The following is a 23,815-nucleotide window of genomic DNA, read 5'->3' as shown; positions in this document are numbered from 1 at the left end:
ATTAGAGCTGCAACAGGAAAATACTGCAAATCATGAATTTAAATAAAGTGAGATCAGGTGAGACCTGAACCTCCATATTGGCCCCGTCCCCCTCAGTCAATCAAATGCTAGCATCGTCATGGAAACGCACATCATCAAATATGACTTCACTTTTTAAACTTGGTGCCAGTGAGTTCACTTCACACAGTCGGTTTATTTTGAGTTGCTACTGAGCGTTTTTATTTGCTCTGCAGAGGTTTGTTTCTTCAACTGTGGAAGGTTAATTAGTTACATAATGGCTTAGAAACTGCGTCTGTGTTTGCCGTCTTCTTAATCTAAGGTTTTAATTGTGAAAGCCGAGTAGCACAGTGAGTCTTAATGGCTTCAAATGTTGCTTTTAATTTAGGTGTTTCAACTGCAAACTGAATCATTCCCTGACTCTCAGCGAGACGGACGTGGGTGGAGGTGCCAGGCTGCGGTGGTTCAGCGTTACATGGCTTTTTAAAATGCCACCACCACCCATTAATGATTTATACCAACCACAAAAAAAAATAGTGAATGGGATTAGCAGCTGCTTGGTGTCCTCCGAGCTGCCTGAAACCACACAGAAGCACTTTTCATTTAATTGTTTGGAAGCAATTATTGTTATGGATGTTGGCAAATCATTAGGTGGAGATAATAGTGCCGGCGCATCATTCACAAATTGGGAGTAATGAGGGAATTTTTTATTTTTTTTCATCCTCCATCTGTTCATCATTTCCCACGTCCCCCCCCTGAAGAGTTTCATCTTTTGTCCTCCACTTTCTACACTTTCACCCCTCTCTCACTCTCCTGTCCTCTGTGTGTGTGCATGCATAGAAATAAGTTGAATTAAAGGAAACAAGCCAAGTTGCATTGTGGGTATTCCAGGCAAATTGGAAGAATTGGTCCTTGTGTCCTAACAACATCCGGACTACCACTGGGTGTTTTACACACCGACCCTCCATGCATACAGTGCAGTCATGGATTATTAGATGGATTGTTAGTTTTGGGTTGTGCAAGAGTCATCATAATGCTTTTGGAGTTCCAGGGGGGTCCGGCTGGCAACGGATTTTCATATAATGGTGGCGGATAGAGTTCACTTTTGAATCGTCCAAAACACACACTATGAAACATCCAAATACCTCCATACTGCTCGTCTGTACTGACCCAAGTGTCCTGAAGCCGCCACATGGAAAAGTTGTTCGTAAAAAAGTAATTGGATCTCTATTTTTAGCCTTGTTGTAGTAGTAGCTCCCAGTGGCTGTGTTGATGTTCTTCCGTGTTTACATCAGACATCCAATGGTTTACAACGACGAACGAAAGTTCTCCGAACCTTTCCTTGGCATGACAGTGAGTAGAAAATTGGTGAATTATCGATTTTGGGTGAAGTATCCCTTTAAGACAAACTCTGTCTTCGCAAAGTCTGTTAAGCTTCGTCAAATATTAACGATCCAAGTTTCAACACATTTAAGTGAATTGAATTAGAAAGGAAAACATGAGACGTCGTCTAAGTCTCTGTGCGCAGAGTCATTACAACACAAGACGATCATCAATCATCGACACACAATCAGTCATTTATATTTAATGACAAACAGTTTCTAAATGTAAAAAGTTGCCCAGGCTTTAAGATGATTGAGAAACTGTCAGCGTGTGTGTGTGTGTGTGTGCAAAGTGAACATAAATCATGGCACGATCATTGATCAATAAAAAATACAAAAATTATCTCGACATAATGACACGTTTCAAAAATATTTAAAGTTGACGAGGCACGAAGACACGGTTGGGAATCCCCTCTGTGTAAACAAGTCAGCCCCATACACACACACACACACAAATCTTATCTCCTTAAATAATTTATATTTAATAACACACACACACACACACACACACACACACACACACACACACACACACATTGTGAACTTTAGTTGCTCTGCAGAAAAAAGCCTCTTCTTCTTCCTCCTCCATCCGTCTTGTACTTTTTTTCTTAGCTCTCACACTGGACTCCATCAGTGAGCCTTTATGGGTTTGTGTGTGTGTGTGCGTGTGTGTGTGTGTGTGTGAGTGTGTGTGTTGTTGTATTACTGCAGCATACGTGAGCGGAGGAGGCGGAGGAGGAGGAGGAGGAGGCTGAAGGAGGGAGACGCTGTAGGTAGCCTGGCCTCCTCCAAGCTGGATGTGTTTTTCACTCAAACTGGAAATTATCCATCTTACACCCACGCAGCCGTCCACCCACCAGCCCCCCCCACACCTCCTCTTCACACACACACATACACACACATACACAAAATCACAGGAACACTCACGTAACGCCTGCCATGCGACACACACACACACACACATACTATGATGTCATGTACATTTGCTCGCACACCCACGCCGACAGGCAGCGAATTGGATTCCTTATCTTTTATTCCTGCGCAGCTTTTGTAGATACGAACACACACATGCACACAAACACACACACACACACACACTACAGATATGCTGGTACCCACTCCTTCTCTCTAATCATACCCAGTAGCACATATGAAACCTCTTCCTCCACCTCCTCCTCCTCTTTTTCCTTTTTTTCTTTTTTTTCCAGCCCAGTCTCTCTCTCAAGTGTGGGAACAATTACATAACATCACTCTCCGTGTGTGTGTGTTCGTGTGTGTGTGTTTCTTAGCATGACATAACGGCCAATTACAGTGTGTTGAAGCGTCTTCGGCCCACCTTTGTCTCCGTCTCTGTTCGTCCGACGGCGAGCGAAGCCACAGGAGATGATCACATTTTCTCCGGATCATTTCAAACATCCTTTTCTGCTGTGGACAATATGGATGATCTATAAGTCTGGATTCATAACCCCATAACTCTGTTTATCTTGGCTCAAATCTATAAGCCAGTGGATGAAAGCGAGATAGCTCCAACTGATCAGATGTATCGCCTCGGCCCCGTGCGGGGGGAAGAGGAGGAGGTTCAATTAAGAGGAAACCAATCAGATTTCATCAACTGCCTTTGATATCCCCGAGGGAAATTAGTCTTGGCAGCGGTTGTGGTCAGTTCAGAGGCATGCATTACATTATTCTCTCAGATCCACTGGCAAATTAAAAGAGGCTGCCAGTTCATCAGGAAAACGAAGCTTCCTTCAAGGGCGATTTTTCCCTTTTTCACTTCCATATTTGTTTGTATCCTCCATCGCACACTGATATATCAGATTCACCCTGTCAATTTCATTATGTGCTATTGACAGCGGTGGGTGCAGGAGGACAAGGCTGAGAAGTCGGTGTGATAGATGTCTGTCACAGCAGCGAAAAGAAAAAAAGAAGAAGGGAAGTTTTAAGTGCGAAATTCAATAAAACAGACTTTGGCCTGCACTGTTTGATTGACAGGTGATATTGGAGGAAGCAGCACTGACACTGTGAGCACCAGAATTCAAAATGGGGACCTCAGTTACAGTAAGACCCCGTTAAAGGGTCAGTTCACCCAAATAACAAAGAAACAAATTGTCTCTTTTAACTAAAGGGATAGTTCAACATTTTGGCAAATTGGCCCATTGCCATAATCCCTATAGTCATAGCAGTAGGTTCGTTACCTTTAATTGTCGGTGCAAGCTGTTTTTAGAACAGCGGAGCAGAGCCGCGAGCTGCTCAGAGCTACACTACAGAGGCTAATGGGATTTCTTGGTTTCCCTCATCAAACTCATCAAATACACAATCCAACAACTCCAAAACGCTCTGGTGGACAAGTTGTGACCTGCACATTCACCACGCTATGAGATAATAACAGAACGTTACGAGACAGAGTTGTTTTAGAGGTAAATTCATGCAAAACCGCTGATGCACGTTGCCGTCTGGGGCAGTTTTTTGGGAAGCAGTCCCTGCATTTAACTCTAAAACAACTATGTCTCGTAACGTGCCGTTATTATCTCATAGTGGAGCAAGTGGCCAGTTGAGGAACTGCAGTTTTTTTCCACTTGGTTTTGACATTTTTGACCGATTTCTCACAATTTTTTTAATGAAAGTAAATATACATTTCTTTATAATTTGAATAACTTCAATTAACTGACTTTACTGCATGATAATATATATTCTTCAGTGGTTTCTATGACTTCCCATAGAGAACCTTATAAAGAGGTTTAGATGTTGGCCAGAGCTCAGAAGACAGCAGCAGGAATTTGTATCAGGGCTCCTTGACCAACTTAGCGCTCTGTTGAGCAGCAGTGGAGCTGTGGGGGCCGGTCATCAAATTAACTTTGTATTTCAAAGAGAGGTCAATGTATTGAGTTGTCACCGCGACTAGGAGCGGACGGAGGGGTTGGCCGGAGCCCGTGTCCTGGCACGGCTTACGGGTACTTTGGCAGCGGAAACCGCAGAGTGACTGCTGTTGTGTTTGCAGGTTTTGGCAGAGTCGGGCAGGAAGAGCGAGCTGAGTGTTTATGACTGCTGTAGCCGAGGCGTGTGAATGTGCTGAGGCAAGATCTGCTCACACAATGTCACACATGGCCGCGCCGGTGCTAGCGCTAACATCCGGATGACGTGTTGACAGCGCGGCGTGTTATTGGACTGGGCGGTCAGCTGCAGGAAGGATGCTCTGTCAGTGTCGCTGTGAGGTCATGGTTCAGTGACAACTCATCAGAAAACGTCGCGCCAAGTCTGTGCAGTCGATGTAAAACTGTAAAACTCAGCTGTGTGTGCATGTTCAGGGAAAATGTTATTTGATACTTTAATGGGTCCGTCTTTCGCCTCACAGCTCGCCTCCATCCCTTCATCTCATTCGCCAGTTTTTTAAACCCTTCTCCTCTTGTTTGTTTGTTTTTCCTTATTACAGGAAGTATAACATCCGTGTGGAGGACATCATGGTGCGGGATGTGAGATACATCACCCTCAACTGCTGCTACCGGGACCTCCATAACGTCCTGCTGACGGGTCACCTGAAGACTCTGGCCCTGGTGGAATCAGCAGGTGAGACGCAAACAGTCAACAATTACTAATAATTAACATTGTGAATTGTAAAATTCTTAGTTAAAGTAGTTAAAGCGCGAGACCAACTGGTGGAGACCAAATATGGAGCAAAAAGGAGGAAGGTTGACACAAATAAAACCTAAATTAAACTTCAAAGCAATATAACATTTGTGCAGGAATGCTGTAGCCCACATAAAGATTAGAAATTGTTTCCCCAACTGTTATATCTGTGGACTTTAACAGCATAATCTGTACTTACTCCCTATAAATGTTAATAATAAGTCATTTATATAAACCAACACATAACAATTGGTAAATACGAATTACGAATATGAATTTAATGCAAATAGCCTCGATAATAAAACTTTACAACATCTGACACAAAATAAACCTGAAGAAACAAAGATTAAGAAAAAAATGTTTTATGTACTTATTGTAAATGACCACCTGCAGTATATTCATGATCCACCAGGGGGCAGTGGTCACACTTTGGGAATCATTGGCATAATAAAAGTTGATACTATGCTAATGGTGTGTAGCTTGTTCTACTGCAGCTTTAATAAATAGAATAAAGTATTTTTGATATTTGGGAACATATTCAAGGCCACTTTTTGTTGTTCACTGTTTTGTTGCTTCGTGTGCAAATATTGTGTCCAATTGGTCAATCACCTTTAAGACCCTTAAAGAAGCAAATAATAGGATTTCCAGTGAATACTGTAAAACAAAACTCAGGTATCAAAAATATAAATAAAGACTCTAGAAATGAAAACGAGAGCCTGATGATTTACACTGTGTGCAGATGTAAAGGATTCAGATGAAACCAAAAAGTGTTGACCCTCTTCACTTTACTTGATTAAATAAAAGTATTGGAGAAAATAAATCATCAGGGGAGCACAGACTTTTTATGAAGCTCATAATTTTAAGACGGATCTACTTTCATCTGATGTTTCAAAGCTGTTGAGATGATGAGGTCTTTTATGCGTCTGACTCTGATGTTGTATCATCGATGTCCGCGTTCGATGCCGGACCGAGCGTTCCCTCACACTGTGTACCCGAAACAAATCCCACCGTCGACCTTGGCGACGTGCTCATTCATTAGTCTGCGATTTTGATTGATTGGTTGATTGATTGACAGTACAGAGATGGCCAGGACGCGGCGCTCGCCACCTCGCAGCTGAAGTGCAGATTTGTTATTCCAACACTGTCTCAATTATGTAATCGTGCAGGAACAATTAGCTCCGGCATTTAACCAAATACATAATCAGCAAGTACTGTCACAAAGGCAATTACTTAAAGCAAGCAAGCTGCCACCCGCCTGCACACACACACATACACACACATGCGCATGCACACACACACACGCTGGTACATACACATTCACTGTGTTCTGGGCTCTTGTTATGTAACTCAGCTGATCTCTCTGCAGTGCTGCAACATGTGTTAGGAATCTCCTGCAGTCTGCTCACTCTTCACACTAAAACTGTTTTACTCTCTTCCTCTCATCCCCCTTTCTCCCCCCCCCCCTCCTCCATCCTCTCCATCCTCTCCTTCCTCTCCCATCCTCACCCTCCTCTCCCTTCCCAGAGTCCATGATCCTGCTGGGCTCCATCGAGCGCGCCCAGCTCCAGGCGCTGCTCTCCCTGCAGCTCGGCCGCCCCAGACGTCTGGAGTACATCAGGGAGCGAGCCGCCGCCGAGAAGAAGCGCATGTCCGTGGTGTCGAACCCCGCCAGCGAGGACGAGAGCCACCGGGCCAGTCAGGAGGTCCGCTTCCAGGTCAGGGTCACCGCAGCCGGAGGGAACACAACAGACAGCGACAGCGACGTCTGGCTGTTTATTATCTGTTCACATGCTGCTGATGCTCAAGTGCAGTTTTTTCAAATATATGAATATGTGGTCAGACAAAAGACGATTCCAACCAGGTTATTAACGGGTTATTCCGAATGTTTAAGAAACCGGAATATTGAACTTATCCCGAATATTGACTGCATGAAAACATTTTGTACAAAATTTTTATTTCAGAGAGAAAAATATCTTAAAATTCAGTTACATAGATGTCACATTCAGAGAAATAACATCCTGCTTCTGTATGTCGCTTAATCCTGATTGGTTCACTAGTGTGACATCAGTGTTTTCCAGGTGAGCCTCAGAAAAAGCTGAGATAAAACCTCAAATAAAAGAAATTTGATGTAAAATCACATTGTGCATAAAAAAAAATTAGTCCAGGTTCTTAAAAGTTTTAACATTTAAAATTAAGACTGACGCATCAAATAAGTAAAAACAACAACAGAATAGTCGACTTGATGAAAGAAATCAACATCTTCTGCACAGTTGTTTGTAGTTGCTTCAGAAAACACACAAATCCCTTCACTGTGTACACTCTTTGTTGTTTTGTAGATATAATTATAAATTGATTATTTTTCCATCAGTCCACACTCAGTATCAGTCATTCATAATCAGTTTATTGATCATTTTTTGCCAATTTGTTAATACAAAAAGTGCAATGTCTCATTCATAATATAATTCAGACCCAGGCCTTTACAGCTTTAAAGTCCTGGTGGCTCTAAATTTCCTCTATTTCACAATAATTGAGGCCACAAGCTTCTGAAAACACTGAAAGCTTCAGAAATAGTTTTATTTACTTATAATACACAGCATTGGGTGAACAGAGAGTTTTCTGGGCTTCCTGATTCAGTTTCTGTCCTGGTTTTTAATTGAGTTTTAGTTACATGTCAGAGATAATTAAAGCAGAAAGTGTGAATAGCCTACTTGTTCTGGAGTGGAGTTATTCAGTGTGAAATGGGCAAAAATGATGAATTTATCCATTTAGAAATAATCGACAGCGCAATAAAAGAAGTGTAAAAAGTGAAGGGGTCTGAAAACTTTCTGAACGCACTGCATCTGCTGCAATTCTCCACTTCTTCTACACACACACACGTTATATGCCTGGTGGTTTAAAACAACAGAAGAGAAGGTAAAGAAACATAAAGTGTGTTTCTGTGTTTGTGTGTGTGTGGGCGACAGGTTGATAGCTCCGAGCATTAACATGTGTTATTAAGCCATCAATAACAGAGATAAGGAGATCGTATGAGGCTCAGTGTGTGTGTGTGTGTGTGTGTGTTTAAGAGAGACAATTGGAGATGTGCGGCCGTGGTTTTAGCTGGATGTATAAATTGGTTCCTGCACTCTGCTGCTCCAAATGTCGATTTATCTCTTTTCTCCGTCTTCATTTCAATTTCATCCGTTTGCAGCGAATGGCTGAGTGGAGCACCCTCCGGCTCTGGTGTGTGTGTGTGTGTGTGTGTGTGTGTGTGTGTGTGTGTGTGTGTGTGTGTGTGTGTGTGTGTGTGTGTGTGTGTGTGTGTGTGATGCTCATTTACCTTATCTGCCTCCTCTTTTCTACATTTCTCTGACTTCACACCCTCCCTCCAACTCTCTCTGTAACCCTCGGCGTATTTGACTGCAGGTTTTTAGAGGCCATCTTTTTATCAAACCCCTCGATAGTGACGTTTTTAACATCTGTAACTTTAACTCCTTTCTCCCCTTACTCTGTTTTTTTTTTTTTTAGTATAGTTCAGCTTCTCCGCCTTCTTAATTATTTTGCATAAGACAAAAAGGAGAATTATTAAAAAAGAAAAAGAAACAGAACAGGAAGAGTTGTTTTTATTGAAGGAACTCCAGCCGGCCGATGTCCAATAATCAAAGGACAACAGCAGCCTCATATATCAGGAATATTAATGAATTTACAAAATGGGCGACTTCACAGAATTATAATTAATTCCACACAAGTATTTGATCTGTGAAATGTTTTATGGTTGAAACCAGTTCTGTTTTTTTTAGGTCATGGAAAGTCATTGAAGTCATGAAATTTAACATCATGAGAGTTCGTCTTTTAACTCTGAGCTCCAGCTGTTTCTTTTTTATGTCTTTCTTTTTGTGTTTTTTCTTTTTTCTTGCCTCTTCTCTCTTCACTCTTTTGATTCTCCTCCATCTCATCACTCTGCACAAGTGCATCCATTTGTCTAATGAGTTCCCTGTAAGAGACGGAAGAGAGGGGTTGATCTTTTAAGCAGGACGGGGGTTTAGGAGGGCTGTTTCTTATCTTTGTGTGTGTCTGTGTGTCTCTGTGTGTGTGTGCAGATCTCTACAGAGGAGTCCTCCTTCAGTCCCACTCGTCCCGTCCCTCAGAAACCCCTCAAACCCGCTCTGAAGAGATCGTCTGTGGTCGAGCGGCCCACCGAAATCCCCAGCAGTAAGACACACACACACACATAGACACACACACACACTTTCCAAACAGTAGACAGTTGATGCAATGAAGAAAGGAAAGTATGATGGATTTAATAGATCCGGAAGGAGTGTGTCTGTAATGGCCTCTCTCTCTCTCTGTCTAAAGTCAAATAACACTAAAAGCTTATCTTAGTCTCTCTACCTAAATAACCTCTCTCTCTCCCTCCCGTTTTTCTGTCTTCTTTTTCTCAACATGATACACACACATTTCACTTCGTCATATTTAAATGTTCCCCTGTAAAAAATGTATGGTGTAGAAAATGGGGATAAATGTATATCCCCATCTCTAAAAACTCTCAATAGAAAGAGATTTTTTTTTAAATAATTAAATGTTCGCCTGTAACTGTAAGTTTTTCTAATGCATAAATATACAGTAGGATTTTTTTTTTTTTTTTAAAAAGCTTTGTTGATTATTTTCTAGATTAATTAGTCAATCAATAAATCAATCATTCTGTATTAGTTAGTAGTTTCAGCACAGTTTTGTTGGAAAGAAAAATATCTTCATGGATGGATGGATGGATGGATGGATGGATGGATGGATGGATGGATGGATGGATGGATGGATGGATGGATGGATGGATGGATAGATGGATAGATAGATAGATAGATAGATAGATAGATAGATAGATAGATAGATAGATAGATAGATAGATAGATAGATAGATAGATAGATAGATAGATAGATAGATAGATAGATAGATAGATCCTCCCTGCTCTGAGTTGGTTCTGGATGATCGATCATCAATGATTGATAAAACAGGTTTAAGTGCTCTGAGCTGTTTTCATCTGGCCTCCATGTTGTTTCTGGATCAGATCTGGTTCCACCAACATGTTTGAAATGTTTCAGCCAGTTTGAAGGTTTGAAGGTTTTCCACAGCCGTTTGTACAAGATTCACAGTAACTACAATAACCAATGTAAGAGAACATAGTTAAATATAAGACTTGATTTAGTTAAAGACTATAATTAATTAATATATTTTATTTTGCTGCTTGGTCGTCAGTGTGAGTTTTTCCTCTGGTCAACACTGAGTCTGTGCTTTTCTGACGGCGTAGTCTGTTTTCTTCTGTTTGTTTGTTTGTTTGTGTCCACCAGTCTCAGAGCCCAGCAGGCTGTGGTCTGTATGTGTGTGTGTTTTATTTATTTATTTATCTATTTATTTATTATCTTCCTCACTGAGCCCAAATAATCTGCTGCTCAGTTTGTTCTGTTCTGTGCTGAAGTTTACTCTGGTTCTGTCACAGATGTCCGGTGGTTGTTGTCGTCCAGGTTTGGTGCCATCGTCATTGTCTTATATGTCATGTTTTATTTCTAATGAGACTCTAGGTCTGGACTCTTTCTGTGTTTCCACTGGATTTTAAACTAACTGGAACATTTCAGACATCCACCAAAACACACGCAGCAGCTGTGGGCAGAACAATATCTTATGTTTGCTGAGTCCAACAGCTAATGAAGGTCTGGAGCTCTCGGTTTGAGTGTGTTTGGTTATTTCTTACATGTTAGATCCTTCTGCATGGACCAGCTGCTGATTCATTTACATTTCGATGTTTGCTTTTGGTTCTGCTTTTGATCTAACAGTGTAAACTCACTGTGAAGTAAAAAGGTGCAGAGCTGTAGAGTTTTCAGAGTTTTCTATGTTGTGAATATTGTTGTGGACGAAATCAAACTGTGGATGAATCTGTAGACTTTTAGTGCAGCTTTTTTTTTACTTTATTCTAAATTCGGGAAACATAGATTTCATTAACAAGAGCTGTGTGGATAAGAAATATTTGTTGACTTAAGAGTTTTGCCTCCTTCAGTTAGTTATATACAATATATATGATATATTCCATGTTGCTTTCACTGCTGGTAGTCGAGGCTGATTAGACCCATCCAGGCGAGAAGCAAAAACATGGCAGAGGAGCTGCCTTTTAAACGTAAAATATAAAAGTATGGACATAGCCTCAGTGGCCTGTCTGTATAGCTTATTAGTAAGGTTCCCATGCATCCTGGAAAACATGAACAATTCTGAACAATTTTCCAGTTGTGGAAAAAAACACATGGAAAATGGGAGAGATAAAAGAAAAAAGATTTAGACATCCCAGAAAATAATTTGTCCTACTTCTGTTTCTACGATTTAGAAGTTGTGTGTTGATGTGGAACAGGAAATTTGTTGGTGTTTTTTGTCAGATGATGTTTAGGTTATAAAACAGCAGCTTGGAAGAGATTCAGATAAACATGTTTTTTGTTTTTTTTTTCCGTTTTCTGACAACGGAAACCGTAAATTCTGTGAATGCATAACTGAGAGCAGCTTTATGATAAATTCAGTTGTTTTAAATGGACACATTAAATCACATGAATGAGGGTGGAGGAGAGGAATGAACACAGCAGCAATCTGGGTAAATAAATGTACAATAAAGAAACGTAGAAAATGACTCGTCTTCAGACCTGTTGGAGCAAAGATCATCACTGAAAATATCCTGGAAAATGATGTGCACGTTATTAATGTCACAGACAGAAAGTTTTTCTTGTCAAGGTGAAATTACCTGTAAATTGTTCAGTTTCATGTTTAATCAGTTTTAAAAAAAACTGTGTAGATTCATCCTCCAGGTTCAGGTTTCAGTGATTTTCTGCTCATGATGTAACCGTTGTTGTAACACTTGTTCAGACCAGAGCGGCAAGATTAGGTCCGCAAACAGACGGCAGCCGATTATCTAACAGATGGAGAGCCGGGATCTCTGATGGTTTCACTGCTCTCACTCTTTCTCCTCTCTCTCTCTCTCTCTTTCTCAGGTCCAAATGATAACTCGGGCATTGCTTTAAAGAACCTGTTCTGTGCCAGCCCAGACACAGAAGGCCTCGAGGTGAGAGAGCCGTGTCCTCGAATACACCCATTACGCACACATAAACACACACACATGGTGTCTCGCATCCTGTCGTTCACACATTCTGTGCACCCACACAGTCCTATGCTATCTCTCACATACAGTCCTTCACGCTCTACAGTACAGCACCTCCCACACACACACATACACACACACTGTATCTCAGTCGGCCTCGATTTAAAACCTTTTCCAGAGAAACCTGCTCCTGCTGCTAATGGCTTGTTTCATAAAAATAAGCTCTCAGTTTTATTTCTCTTCCTCTCAGCATTGCAGTGAAGTTTGCAAATGTCAAAGTGGCGTTTGCAAGGAAGAATTGCACTTTTTTATTTTATTTTTTTCAATTATTTTGCAAAGTCACTCTGACGTTGAGGTTGTTGTTGTAACGCTGTGTGCTTGTCTCTGGTCGTTCCCGGGAAGAAAAACAACAACATGGAGAGCCGCCCCTCATCTCCTAAGCTCAGGAAGCCGTCCAAACGAGTCAGGATATCTGTCGTGGTAAGAGCCACCGATCGGGGCTACCGGAATCCGCCCGGCAACAGGTTCATCTGCCAATCAATCGATCGTCACCACCACCACCGTCATTTCCATCCCAGGGCTAATCCCAAAAATGCCGATGGCCCAGGATCAGCCAAAAGCCCGTCCGTGCCATTGTGCCCAAACAAACAAACAAACAAACAAAGCGTTGAACATCCTCTTCCTCGTCCAACCTGTAAGCCCCGCCCACTCACCTTTCACTGGATCCATTCGTCCTGATCAGCTTTAACTGGTCATGTGGTCAGCAGAGGTTGCAACAATGTGTCAAATATTCTATTTATCTAATATAATATATCTATTTTTATTTATCTTTGACTCACATAAACTTCTGTTTTGACCAGCATCTGGAACACTTTAGTTATTTCTCTTCAATTTCAATGAACAGATTTAAAGGGATAATTCAACATTTTGGCAAATTGGCCCATTGCCATAATCCCTATAGTCATAGCAGTAGGTTCGTTACCTTTAATTGTCGGTGCAAGCTATTTTTAGAACAGCGGAGCAGAGCCGCGAGCTGCTCAGAGCTACGCTACGGAGGCTAATGGGATTTCTTGGTTTCCCTCGTCAAACTCATCAAATACACAATCCAACAACTCCAAAATGCTCTGGTGGACAAGTTGTGACCTGCACATTCACCACGCTATGAGATAATAACAGAACGAGAGACAAAGTTGTTTTAGAGGTAAATTCATGCATTCATGATGCGCGTTCCCGTCGGGGGCAGTTTTTCAGCAAGCAGTCTCTGCATTACCTTGAAAACAACTCTGTCTCGTAACGTTCTGTTATTATCTCATAGCGTTGTGAATGTGCAGGTCACAACTTGTCCACCAGAGCATTTTGGAGTTGTTGGATTGTGTATTTGATGAGTTTGATGAGGGAAACCAAGAAATCCCATGAGCCTCCGTAGCGTAGCTCTGAGCAGCTCGCGGCTCTGCTCCGCCGTTCTAAAAATAGCTTGCATCGACAATTAAAGGTAACAAACCTACTGCTATGACTATAAGGATTATGGCAATGGGCCAAGTTGCCAAAATGTTGAACTATCCCTTTTAAGTTTTTCTCAAAACCTGTGAAGTCCCATCAGAGCCCAGGGTTCATGGGGTGAAATTAAATCCCTCTGCTGACATCTTCTAAAATTAAATTACCGGGCAAGTGGTCTACGAGGACGAGGCCGTTCAACCGAGCATGCTGTGCTGTCCATCATCAGCTGTGTCACCCGAGGCGTCCGATCAGTGACGGCCTCCCAGAGCAGTCCCCCCCACCCCACCCTGCTCCTGGAGTGACCCACAGTCCCATCGCTTTCTTTGTAATTGATGAAAGTCGCCATGCTATGTGTTTAATGTGCAATGGAGGGGAGGAAGGGGAGGAAGGGAGGGACGAGAGGGAGCTGCTGTGTGCATGCAGCGTTAAATACCAGGATAGGAGCATCATATCTCTTCATTAGCGGCGGGCAGGTATTTGAACGACAGCGCTCCAGCAGCAGCAGCAGCTCGGACGAAATGATGATGATGATGATGATGCATGAGAAGTCCTGGGAGCTATTGGAAGATATCAGCCACAAACTGGGATGCAGCAGCAGAAGCCGCCGCCTGTCGCTGTCCAATTACCAGCGACCAAGCAGCGATGCATGTCAATCAATGGAACGAGCGTGTGATTGTGAATTGAGACAAATGATTCCCACGATACCAGATCATCCGGCGTTGCATGACAATCGATCAGACGACGTCCAACCCCCCAAAAAATCAAACACTATTAAAATTTACACAATCAAAACACAATTTTTCAACATGTTTCGACATCAGTGATTCATTTATAATCATTTAAAGCCTTTCGTATCAAATCACCGTGAAATCGCCTCTCACTCATCACGTGTAATGTCATTTTATTCACTAGGAGCCACCACCGAACTTAAAGAGTTTCTACGGGGTGAGCATGATGTCCACATTTCTTCTAAATGTCTGTTTTCACTTTTTATTTCAATTGAGTCTGAAGATGAAAGAGCAGAAACAGACTTCCAGACTCGCTAATGAACACAGTGGATCTTTGTCTTCTTGATCATCTCGTACACTGGTTGTTAAAGTCTCCGTTGTTGCACACGTTTTCTACAGTGTACTAATTCAGTGCTTTAATCATCCAAAAACAACATTAAAGAAACAACAGTTGTGATAGAGACATTTTGTCTGGGACAGCAGGCAAATAAAAGTGTGTTCAGGGTACAATATAGTAACGTAAATACAGCTGTTGAATAGTTATATAGTGTGTTTATTGACTTCTACTTTATACTTCAAAACATAATACAGTTTTTGTTAGTTTAAGGGTGGTTATCTAAAGTTACCCTTTAGCGCGTTGTTAGCATGCTACATCCTGTGACAACTAGATTAGTGTATATTATGATAATTTGTGGGTTGATTTGGCAGATGATGCTCTTTGTTAGCCATTTAGCTGAAGTACTGTAGCTATATTGCTAACTAGCTTGTAGTGTGTGTTTCCCATAAAAATCCTGGCTTTTCACTGTCTGTGTATGAAATTGTGATAACTCACTCTAAACAGATGTGAAATGAAATGGCATTCTCAATTCAAGAAACTTTATTGGTAACCAGGGAGCATTTTAAAGGGCACTTCATAGTGAATACAGAGAAATACAACCAGTGCAAGACAAATTACACACATAAAACAAACATGAATTTAAAAAAATTTAAAAAGAAAGAAGAAAGAAATGATGCAAAGCAAAATGTTTTGTTGATTTAATTTTCAGATGATAGAAATGTTTTTAGCAGAATCCAAAGGCCAGTTAATTAAAATATAATTATCTCAAAAAGCAGCCCAGTCTTAATTGGAGACCTTAACTCTACCTAATCTACGCTATGACATCATGTGAACTATTGACCCTGATAGAAATGTTTATTTGTCCACAACGTCACTTGGGTATAATTATAAACACATTGCTTGAGATTCTCAGTCACAGTGTCAGTGTAACTCTATTAGCACTATTAATGATTTAGACTTGAGGCACTTTTAAGGGCTCCATTAGTTTCACATGTCAGTGACAACTATTGAAGTCTTGTACACATTTTCAATCATTCACAAGCACAGAGCAGTGTCAGATCATTCGTCATCTGTTGCTCCGGGCTTTGTTACAACTCGTGGTTCAACAGCTAATAAATTACACCGTGAAGTCTTAATCTTGTTGGTATGTAAGAGAAAAATCACTGACAACATCAGCTCCTCAGACTGTGCACAGATACCATCGAAACATCTAACATCCAGCTCTGTGGTTTCTTGAAATCATCACTCTCCACTTATGAAATACCATAAAATATTTAAAAAAAAATATGCTCCCAAAAATCAAAATCAAACACTCCTGGTTCCTTAACACAATCCATGCTGCACAATTACACACACACACTCGCCTGAAGAAAAGTAGAAAATTAATAACAGAGGAGGTGCACAGGGAGTTTTTTTCTTTCTTTTTTCCTTTTTCTTTTCTGTCAGAGGCGTAAAAATGTGAACCCTGAGGCTTGTATTTCACACCATGATGCCACAGAGCTGCCGTTGAAACACAGCGGAGGAACTTTTAGTTTGAGGTGAATGAGGAAACACATTCCTTCAACTGTAGTAATCATAGAGATTAATAAAAAATAGAGAGAAGATGTACCAGTTTCTCGTATTTACAGCACAAACGCAGCTCATTACACGGTCCGTCTGCAACAGCTCAGCACGTGTGCACCGGCGGCTAAATTCACATTGATTGTCCTGATAGGGCTGCTCGCTACGTTAAAGGTCAGAATTTTTTTCTAAAAGACTTTGAGAAGTCGTAAGTGCAACGTCACAGTTTTCATTTTTCATACCTCTCATTGTTAATTCGCCACAGTGGTGGAGCTTTATTCCTGCAAAATGGCATCTTTCCATTCAAGTGTGTTAGTCAGTGGGTACAGTGTGGCATTCAGGGACGCAGGAAGGCTTCTTGGCTTTATTCACACAGGACACAGGATCCTCCTCTAATCTGTTAAGAAAACATTGCTTGGCAAATTATCAAACATGTTTCAAACAGAGGTCGTCCCACGTTTTTTTCCCCCTCCTGAACACAACTTTTTAAACTCCTACTTCCGAGTTGGACATAATCGAGGCTGCAGAGAAGGTTATTAACTCCATCAATTACAGGTTTAGGTGCAGATTTAGGAAGCTCAAGCAGCACGGAGACCCATTTAGAGGATCTGTGAAATGAAATTCAGAGTGAAGCCTTGAAGGATGAGCTGCAGCGCTGTTACACGGCAGATCATAAAGAGTGTTGTACCTTTCAACAGACTCACTAAAAACTTCAGCTCAGCTACTTCTTAATACTTCTCTATGTTACGTTGTACATCACTTGAGCTCATTTATCGATATTTGGTCTATGAATCAAATCGTGTCCCCAAGTGCTGCTACACATGAGTAGCATTTTGGAAATTATGTAATTCAATAATAATAGAAGCTGCTGAATAATTTTTCATATTCTCCACTTTCCAAATGTTACTTTAGGACAGTAGTTAATTAGCATGTGGTGTCTGTGCTGCATTTATTACAATACTCTACATATTTCAATCTTTACACAATCCATTGTAAATATGCAAGTATGTAGTATGTATGTATTGTTTAGTAGTGACAGGTTTTATGTGCAAGTTATAAGAAATGTGATTTAAGTAGTTTTAATTCATCAATAATGCAGCAATTTACACTGTATGTAGTGTTTTTTCTTTTTTTAAATTTATTAACAGGGCATCTGCGGGGAACGCTGCAACTTGGGAAGGTTCAGTCTGTTAATTAATTGTCATTAATAAGTATTTTGCAAGTAATTCCTTCAGTTTTTCCTTTATACCCTAGGTTTTGCATTAAAATTGCATTCATGATGGTCTTAAAAAGATCTAAAAAAAAGTCTTCAATGTAGCTTGTTGACACCTGCAGATACCCCATATTAGGCAATATTAAACATTAAATTGCATAATGAAATGTTAATCTTCTGGTGTAATTAACACCGAGAGATGTATTTATTTACTATTTGTCCTCCTGAGCTCATCTGTTGCACCAGAAACTTTCTAGTTCCACAGATAATAAATATAAATCTGTTGCTTTCAAGTGTGAAACTGTTTGGGCGTCTGGGACATAAGAATAGATCTTAGTACCAGTTCAGTTGTGACTAACTAACTTCGGCTTTTGCTTACGGCTATTTTATGTCAGATTTTATTTATATTTTACAGAGTTTAACCTGAACTGGTGGACGTCGGTCAAGCTTCCTGTGTCTGCCTCTGCTGGTTGTAATTTAATGAAGTCCAGTGATTTGTTGCGCGGAGCGTCTCGTCCGGTCAGCGCTCAGACAGATGGTGTATTATTAGTGCAATGAATTTTGGATGTGTTAAGTGGGCCTAGAAGCGTGTTAGTCATTATTGCCTTGCAGTGAGCTAATTAGTAAATGAACCCCTGTAGCACTCGGTGTGTGTGTGTTTACAGTAGCACAGGCCAGCCGTCCTGATTTCCCTGTCATCAGGAGCGTAGAAGTGCACGTGCCAGAGAAACGCTGCTGATTACAGCGTTCCTCCGGGCCCGTCGAGGCCTGAGTCGAAAATGTGGACAAATAAATGTATCAATTTTCTTTTCTCCCAAGACCTCCGAGTTATACGCCCCCACGGTGGAGGAAGAATCGAGTTTTTGCTTCCTCCCTCCACCTCCTCCTTCGCCTTCTCCTCGTCCTCCGTCTGTTCCGCTCTCACCGTTTCCCTTCGCTCTTTGTTTTCTGGATCTTGTTTGAATCTCTGCAGCTTACCTCCTTTCTAAAATCCTCCTCTTCTTCCTCCTCCTCCTGCCATTTTTATATCTCTGGCATCTGCCCCCACCTTCTTCCCTCCATCCCTCCATCTAGGCTGTGAAATATTGATGCAGGGTAAATGACATCAGGAGTCTGTTTCCTAGGAATAATGCCGCTCAGCCTCTCTCCTCACTGTTTTTTCTCATTATTCCTCCCTCCACACTCTTGCATCTTCGTAATGCAGCCATGCTTTATTTATGATGGCTTGTGGGCTCAGTTTTTTTGGCATCTCGGTTTTTCCCCCCTTTATTTCTCTGAGTGTTTTTCTCCTTTCTTCTTCTTGTTTCTTTAGATCATTTGGGGATGTGCATCTTTCTTGACGTATATATGTATATATATATATTTATATATAGTTGCATGGAATACACACACACTTGATGCAAGAGAGAAAAGACAAGTTGCATTGAAGTGTTGGAGGAGTAATATGTCTCCATCGCTTGACGCCTTAACGGTTGTTGTTTGGCTGCTCAGCAACAAACCCCTGGGTCAAAAAACCCCCACAAAACTGGTTTTATACTTTCACGTCTTTTCACTCGTCCACCTTGAAAAGCAGTCTGAGAAAATGATAGAAAAATGTAGTGAGAGAACAGCAGCTCCCAGAGACAATTACAGCTCTGCTAGAGACTGATGTAAAAGTACGAACGACAAGAGAGGAAGGATTTGATCACAAGCGGAAAAAAGAAGTAGAACTTCGAAAATTGGCCTGTCGTGTTTATCCTACATTATTATGAAGAATTGCTGCAGAATTATCTCCGACGCTCGGAGATAATGAGCTAAGTCATTGTGACATCTGGAGTCGGAACTGCTCAGTCCAATTACACACATGTCAATGTTTTTTGGGATCCAGCTGCACAACATTTAAGGACGTTCTGTCCTTAATGGCCGACATTAAGTTCAAGAGAAAGTGCAGTTTTCTTTCTTTCTATTGCTCAGAAGGACAGAGCTGAATGTCAGTGTCATCGGCGTGAAGTCGAAGGTTGACATTTAGAGTTTGAACAGCTGGGATGTTCCTACACGTTAGATGTTACTATACATTTAGACCTGGTATCATCCAGGTGGTAGTGATCGATCCAGGTGACTAAAATAATGTTGGTCCGCTCATTCTAGATTAAAGACTCTTGATCAAATTCTGTAACCAACGATGTAGATCAGAAAGATTTTGAATTCAGTCTCACAAAAATTACAAAGACACACTTCCTCAAACAATGAAATACTACTGTTGTTAGCTTGGATTACCACATATTGTTGTGTACATTGGCATAATTAGATATTTCTCAAACACAACTACCAACTCTGAAATGCAAAAATGAGATAGATGACAAGAAATTATTCTGCTTGAAAATACAGTAACACAAGACAAGTGATAAAATCAAAGTGAAAAGTATATACATGAAAAAGTATAAAAGTGATATATAAAGTGAAATATCTCACCATGTTTGCATGTATAAGGATACCAAACTCATATCAGGTTTGTTACATTAGTTGTGTAGTTATCTCTGTTGAAGCTGATCGTGATGCTACCTGAGTTCAAAACCTACATTTTAATGGTGAAGCACATTTTTGTCAATCAAAGAACAACTTTTAATACCAACAAGGAGATGAATTCGTGATGAGCATAATACAACCAAACAGATGAACTGAAGCCAGTGTGTCAGTAAAGAACAACAGGGTCAGGCAGTTGTAGCAGGATCTTTAGTCATCAAAACCATTGCATAAAACTAGAAAATACTGGAGTTGGTTGCAACAGCTTTTCATTACTGCAGTGCAGATTGAGTCTAAATAGATTTATTCTTTGCTAAATTAAAAACCATTTTAGTATGAGTTCCAGCCTGGTATAATCTAACTGATGAAACTAACATGAGCTTGTTGCTAAAAGACGAGTCCAGACAGTTCAATAGGATAATGATTTCCTATGTGGCGTTCCACTGTTGAATGTAGTTTAAGAGGACGAGTGATGATGGATTTCAGAGTAACAGACGGCTGTGATGATCTCTTATCAAACGGACACTGTTCTCATTGATAAAACAGAAGAGATTACAGTTAAAGAACCAAAGAGCAAGAAGGATGAATAGTGAAATGGGGCAGTAATTATTAAATCACCAGGGTCAAGTGTTAGCTCTATTTCAGAATAGGCTCCAATGGCCGCAAGTTTTTTTTTTATTTAAAGTTGTAGCTACTACAAAGACACCGACTCCATTAAAAAATGTCCTTCAGGTATCTGATAGGAGGAATATTCAGGGGACGGGATGAAGTTTTCATTTCCTGAATAATTTCAGACAACACAGAGGAGATACACAGCAGACAGAGTGAACTTATCAGGAGGAGATGAGTGCGACACACTGACTGTAATTTGTTTTGAGGGTGAACTGATGCGATGTCTGATACCGGATACTTTCGGGGTCAGGACTCCACTGCAGGTTTTTCTTCCAGTGTTGTTGTTATTAAAAAGAGCTTTGGGCGTCTGATGGGTGTCATTCAGGTAGTCTTTGCAGGGTACCACTGGTTTTTGCGTCATTGTTGCACACGTCACAGTAGTTTGACCAAAGTCGTTAAAGATCTTGTTCCACAGTCGTGTTAAACTCTCTTCAGTCCAATCAGATACACAAACAGAGCGGCAATAGAGTGTGAAAGCAATAAGCAAAACGAGCATTGGTCGCACATGAGTGGTAACTAATTATTGTTGCAATGTGTCCCTGTTGCACCATGTGGTGTGTTGATCTGTGTGTGTCTGTGTGTGTCTCTCTGTGTGTGTGTGTGTGTGTGTGTGTGTGTGTGTGTGTGTGTGTGTGTGTGTGTGTGTGTGTGTGTGTGTGTGTGTGTGTGTGTGTGTGTGTGTGTGTGTGTGTGTGTGTGTGTGTGTGTGTGTGTGTGTGTGTTGGCAGCGGTAGAAACAGTGCACATGACTAAAATTAGCATGAGAGATAAACTTGATAGCGTCTTGTGTCATTGAGACACTTGGAGAGGGTGTTAATGACGATGATGCTAAAATCAGATCTGCACATATTAATACAAGCTGCTTCCAACGCACAATTGAAAACTGGAGTGAATTAATTCTCAGGTTAGAAATAATGACGTTAGCTTCAATAACCTCTCTTGTCCCTCAAGTTGTGTTCTGCCTCACAGGTTGTAGTTTAATTTACCGAGGTTTTGTCTTCAGGTTCATGTTGTTAGTTAGTTAGTTAGTTAGTTAGTTAGTTAGTTAGTTAGTTAGTTAGTTAGTTAGTTAGTTAGTTAGTTAGTTAGTTAGTTAGTGGAAACATCTTAGTTAAAATCTGATACGGTTCCAATATGAATACAATATTTTGGATATAGCCAAATATCTGTAAAAAAAAAAACAAAAAAAAAACATTGACATTCCCATTAGCCAAAACTGGGGATGGTTTTCTACCAGTGAATGTTAACACGCTAGCATGCTACAGTACATTTTTCATCTAGCGCCACCATCAAATCAAAATGTTTGTTAGTTAGTTAGTTAGTTAGTTAGTTAGTTAGTTAGTTAGTTAGTTAGTTAGTTAGTTAGTTAGTTAGTTAGTCTTTATTGTCTCCCTTGGAAGAAATTCGTCTTGGACAGACCAGAGACTCCAGGCGCCACAAACACATATGGTCCATTTGGTTTATGGCAAAACTGCTCTAAAACTGTTAGCATTCCCATCAGCCTCAGCTGTACTTAACATTTAGTGCTAATTAACCGATGTTAGTACATTAACTGGACGGTCATCTTTTTATCTGTTAAATAAATCGATATCTAATATTTTTCATTTCTTTTTTTTTCAGTAAAGCTGGTGAAGTTTGTGCCGAAATAAACCCTTCACACTAGAAAAATTGTGGACTTTTTTTTTCTTTTTTTGATTTATGCGTGCTGCTTCACCAGAACTTATGAAAACACTCCAAATAAAACCCAAACGTTTTTGCATTGCTAAATACCCATAGGTGTAAATATAGCTACTATTCTGTGGATGAACTGAATTTTGTATAGAAGAAGCAGATGTTAAAAACTTGCAGGTGTAAAGAACTCACCTGTTCTTCTTTCTGCTCAGTTTAAAGTGAGAGGAAGCTCCTTCTTATCCAAACTTCCACCATCACCACACTCTCTCGACATAATCCTGCAGTGTGTGTGTCTCTGTGTGTGTGTGTGTGTGTGATGCAGCAGTCTTTAAGTGCGAGCTTGTGTGCTCCCCTCTGACCCGGTGTTGGACTGACAGTAGCCACTGATTGGATGAATGCGGTCGCTGCACGGAAGTGAAGATGGATCGTTTCTTTTGTCTGTTGGTCTCAGAAACGTCACGGCAACCGAGCCCTGTGGTCCTGCTGCCTCTCACATGCCTCTGCACACACACATACACACACACACTCAAACACTTGCAAGCTCGTCACTCAAATCTCATTTGAATTGTGCCCACACAGTGCATCTGATTTCACTGTCACACGCACACACACTAACACACACACACACACACTTGTGCCTCACTCAAGTTTCGAAAGCACAGATTTGCTCTCTTAATCGAGCAGCTAATCTTCCTGAAAGCACCTGTTTTACATGTACACACCCACCTTTTTCTCTCTCTCTCTCTCTCTCTCTCTCTTTCTCTCTCCTGCAAACACACACACACTCTCCTGCGAACACACACACACACACCAAAGTGACTTGATCCCTCCATCTTTCTTTAGTTTACATTTTATGCGGTAACAACAGTGTGTCTTGGCGACATTCAGAGTGCCCTTATGTTGTGTGACAAGCAGAATGATCAGTGAGACAGCAGTGATAAAGGGCTGTAGGTGTGTGTGTGTGTGTGTGTACATGTGTGTATGTGTGTGTGTACGTGTGTGCGTGTGTATTGTTTGTTTTGTCTCATCAACTCCAGGCACGTCTGGCCTCTGCTTGCATAATCCTACAGTAGGGCACCTCTTTTTCCACCCTGCGGCAGCGGTTGCCAGGGTTACCGACAAGTCAGCCGCCACAGCGATGGGGATAAATGAGCTCAGGGCTCCCATCAGCCCCTGGGTCACACACACACACACACACACACACAAACACACACATACATACATACACACACATGTTCTCCTGCGTTCAATCCTGAGAAAGTAAATACTTATACTCAAGCACATGACTAAACACTTTGAAATCGCATTTCACAGCCCGTCACACACACACACACACACACACACACACACACACACACACACACACACACACACACACACACACACACACACACACACACCCGTACCTCTGTAGTGGTTGCAGCCAGGGTTGCCGGTTTGACTCCGGCGTGTCAAACGGTATCAGCTTGTCAGTGGCGAGAGCCGTGAGCTGAGAGAGAGATTCGCCGCAGATCCATCATCATAAT

The 23,815-nt window shown here is 41.1% G+C and overlaps 1 protein-coding gene across 1 annotated transcript in view; it reads left to right on the top strand.

Annotated features, from left to right (window-relative positions):
• LOC310996423 (chloride channel protein 2-like) overlaps positions 1 to 23,815 on the top strand; it is a 165,392-nt gene that overhangs the window by 125,200 nt on the left and 16,377 nt on the right. Inside the window, exons 16-19 of the mRNA XM_083985815.1 lie at positions 4,810 to 4,943; positions 6,528 to 6,718; positions 9,083 to 9,194; positions 12,003 to 12,073. Of these exons, the coding sequence (XP_083841941.1) occupies positions 4,810 to 4,943; positions 6,528 to 6,718; positions 9,083 to 9,194; positions 12,003 to 12,073 (508 nt within the window). The remainder of the gene's footprint in view (positions 1 to 4,809; positions 4,944 to 6,527; positions 6,719 to 9,082; positions 9,195 to 12,002; positions 12,074 to 23,815) is intronic.

This window comes from Trachurus trachurus, assembly GCF_905171665.1.
Source record: "Trachurus trachurus genome assembly, chromosome: 13".
Lineage (NCBI taxonomy): Eukaryota > Metazoa > Chordata > Actinopteri > Carangiformes > Carangidae > Trachurus > Trachurus trachurus.
This window is presented reverse-complemented; position numbering and strand designations above follow the sequence as displayed.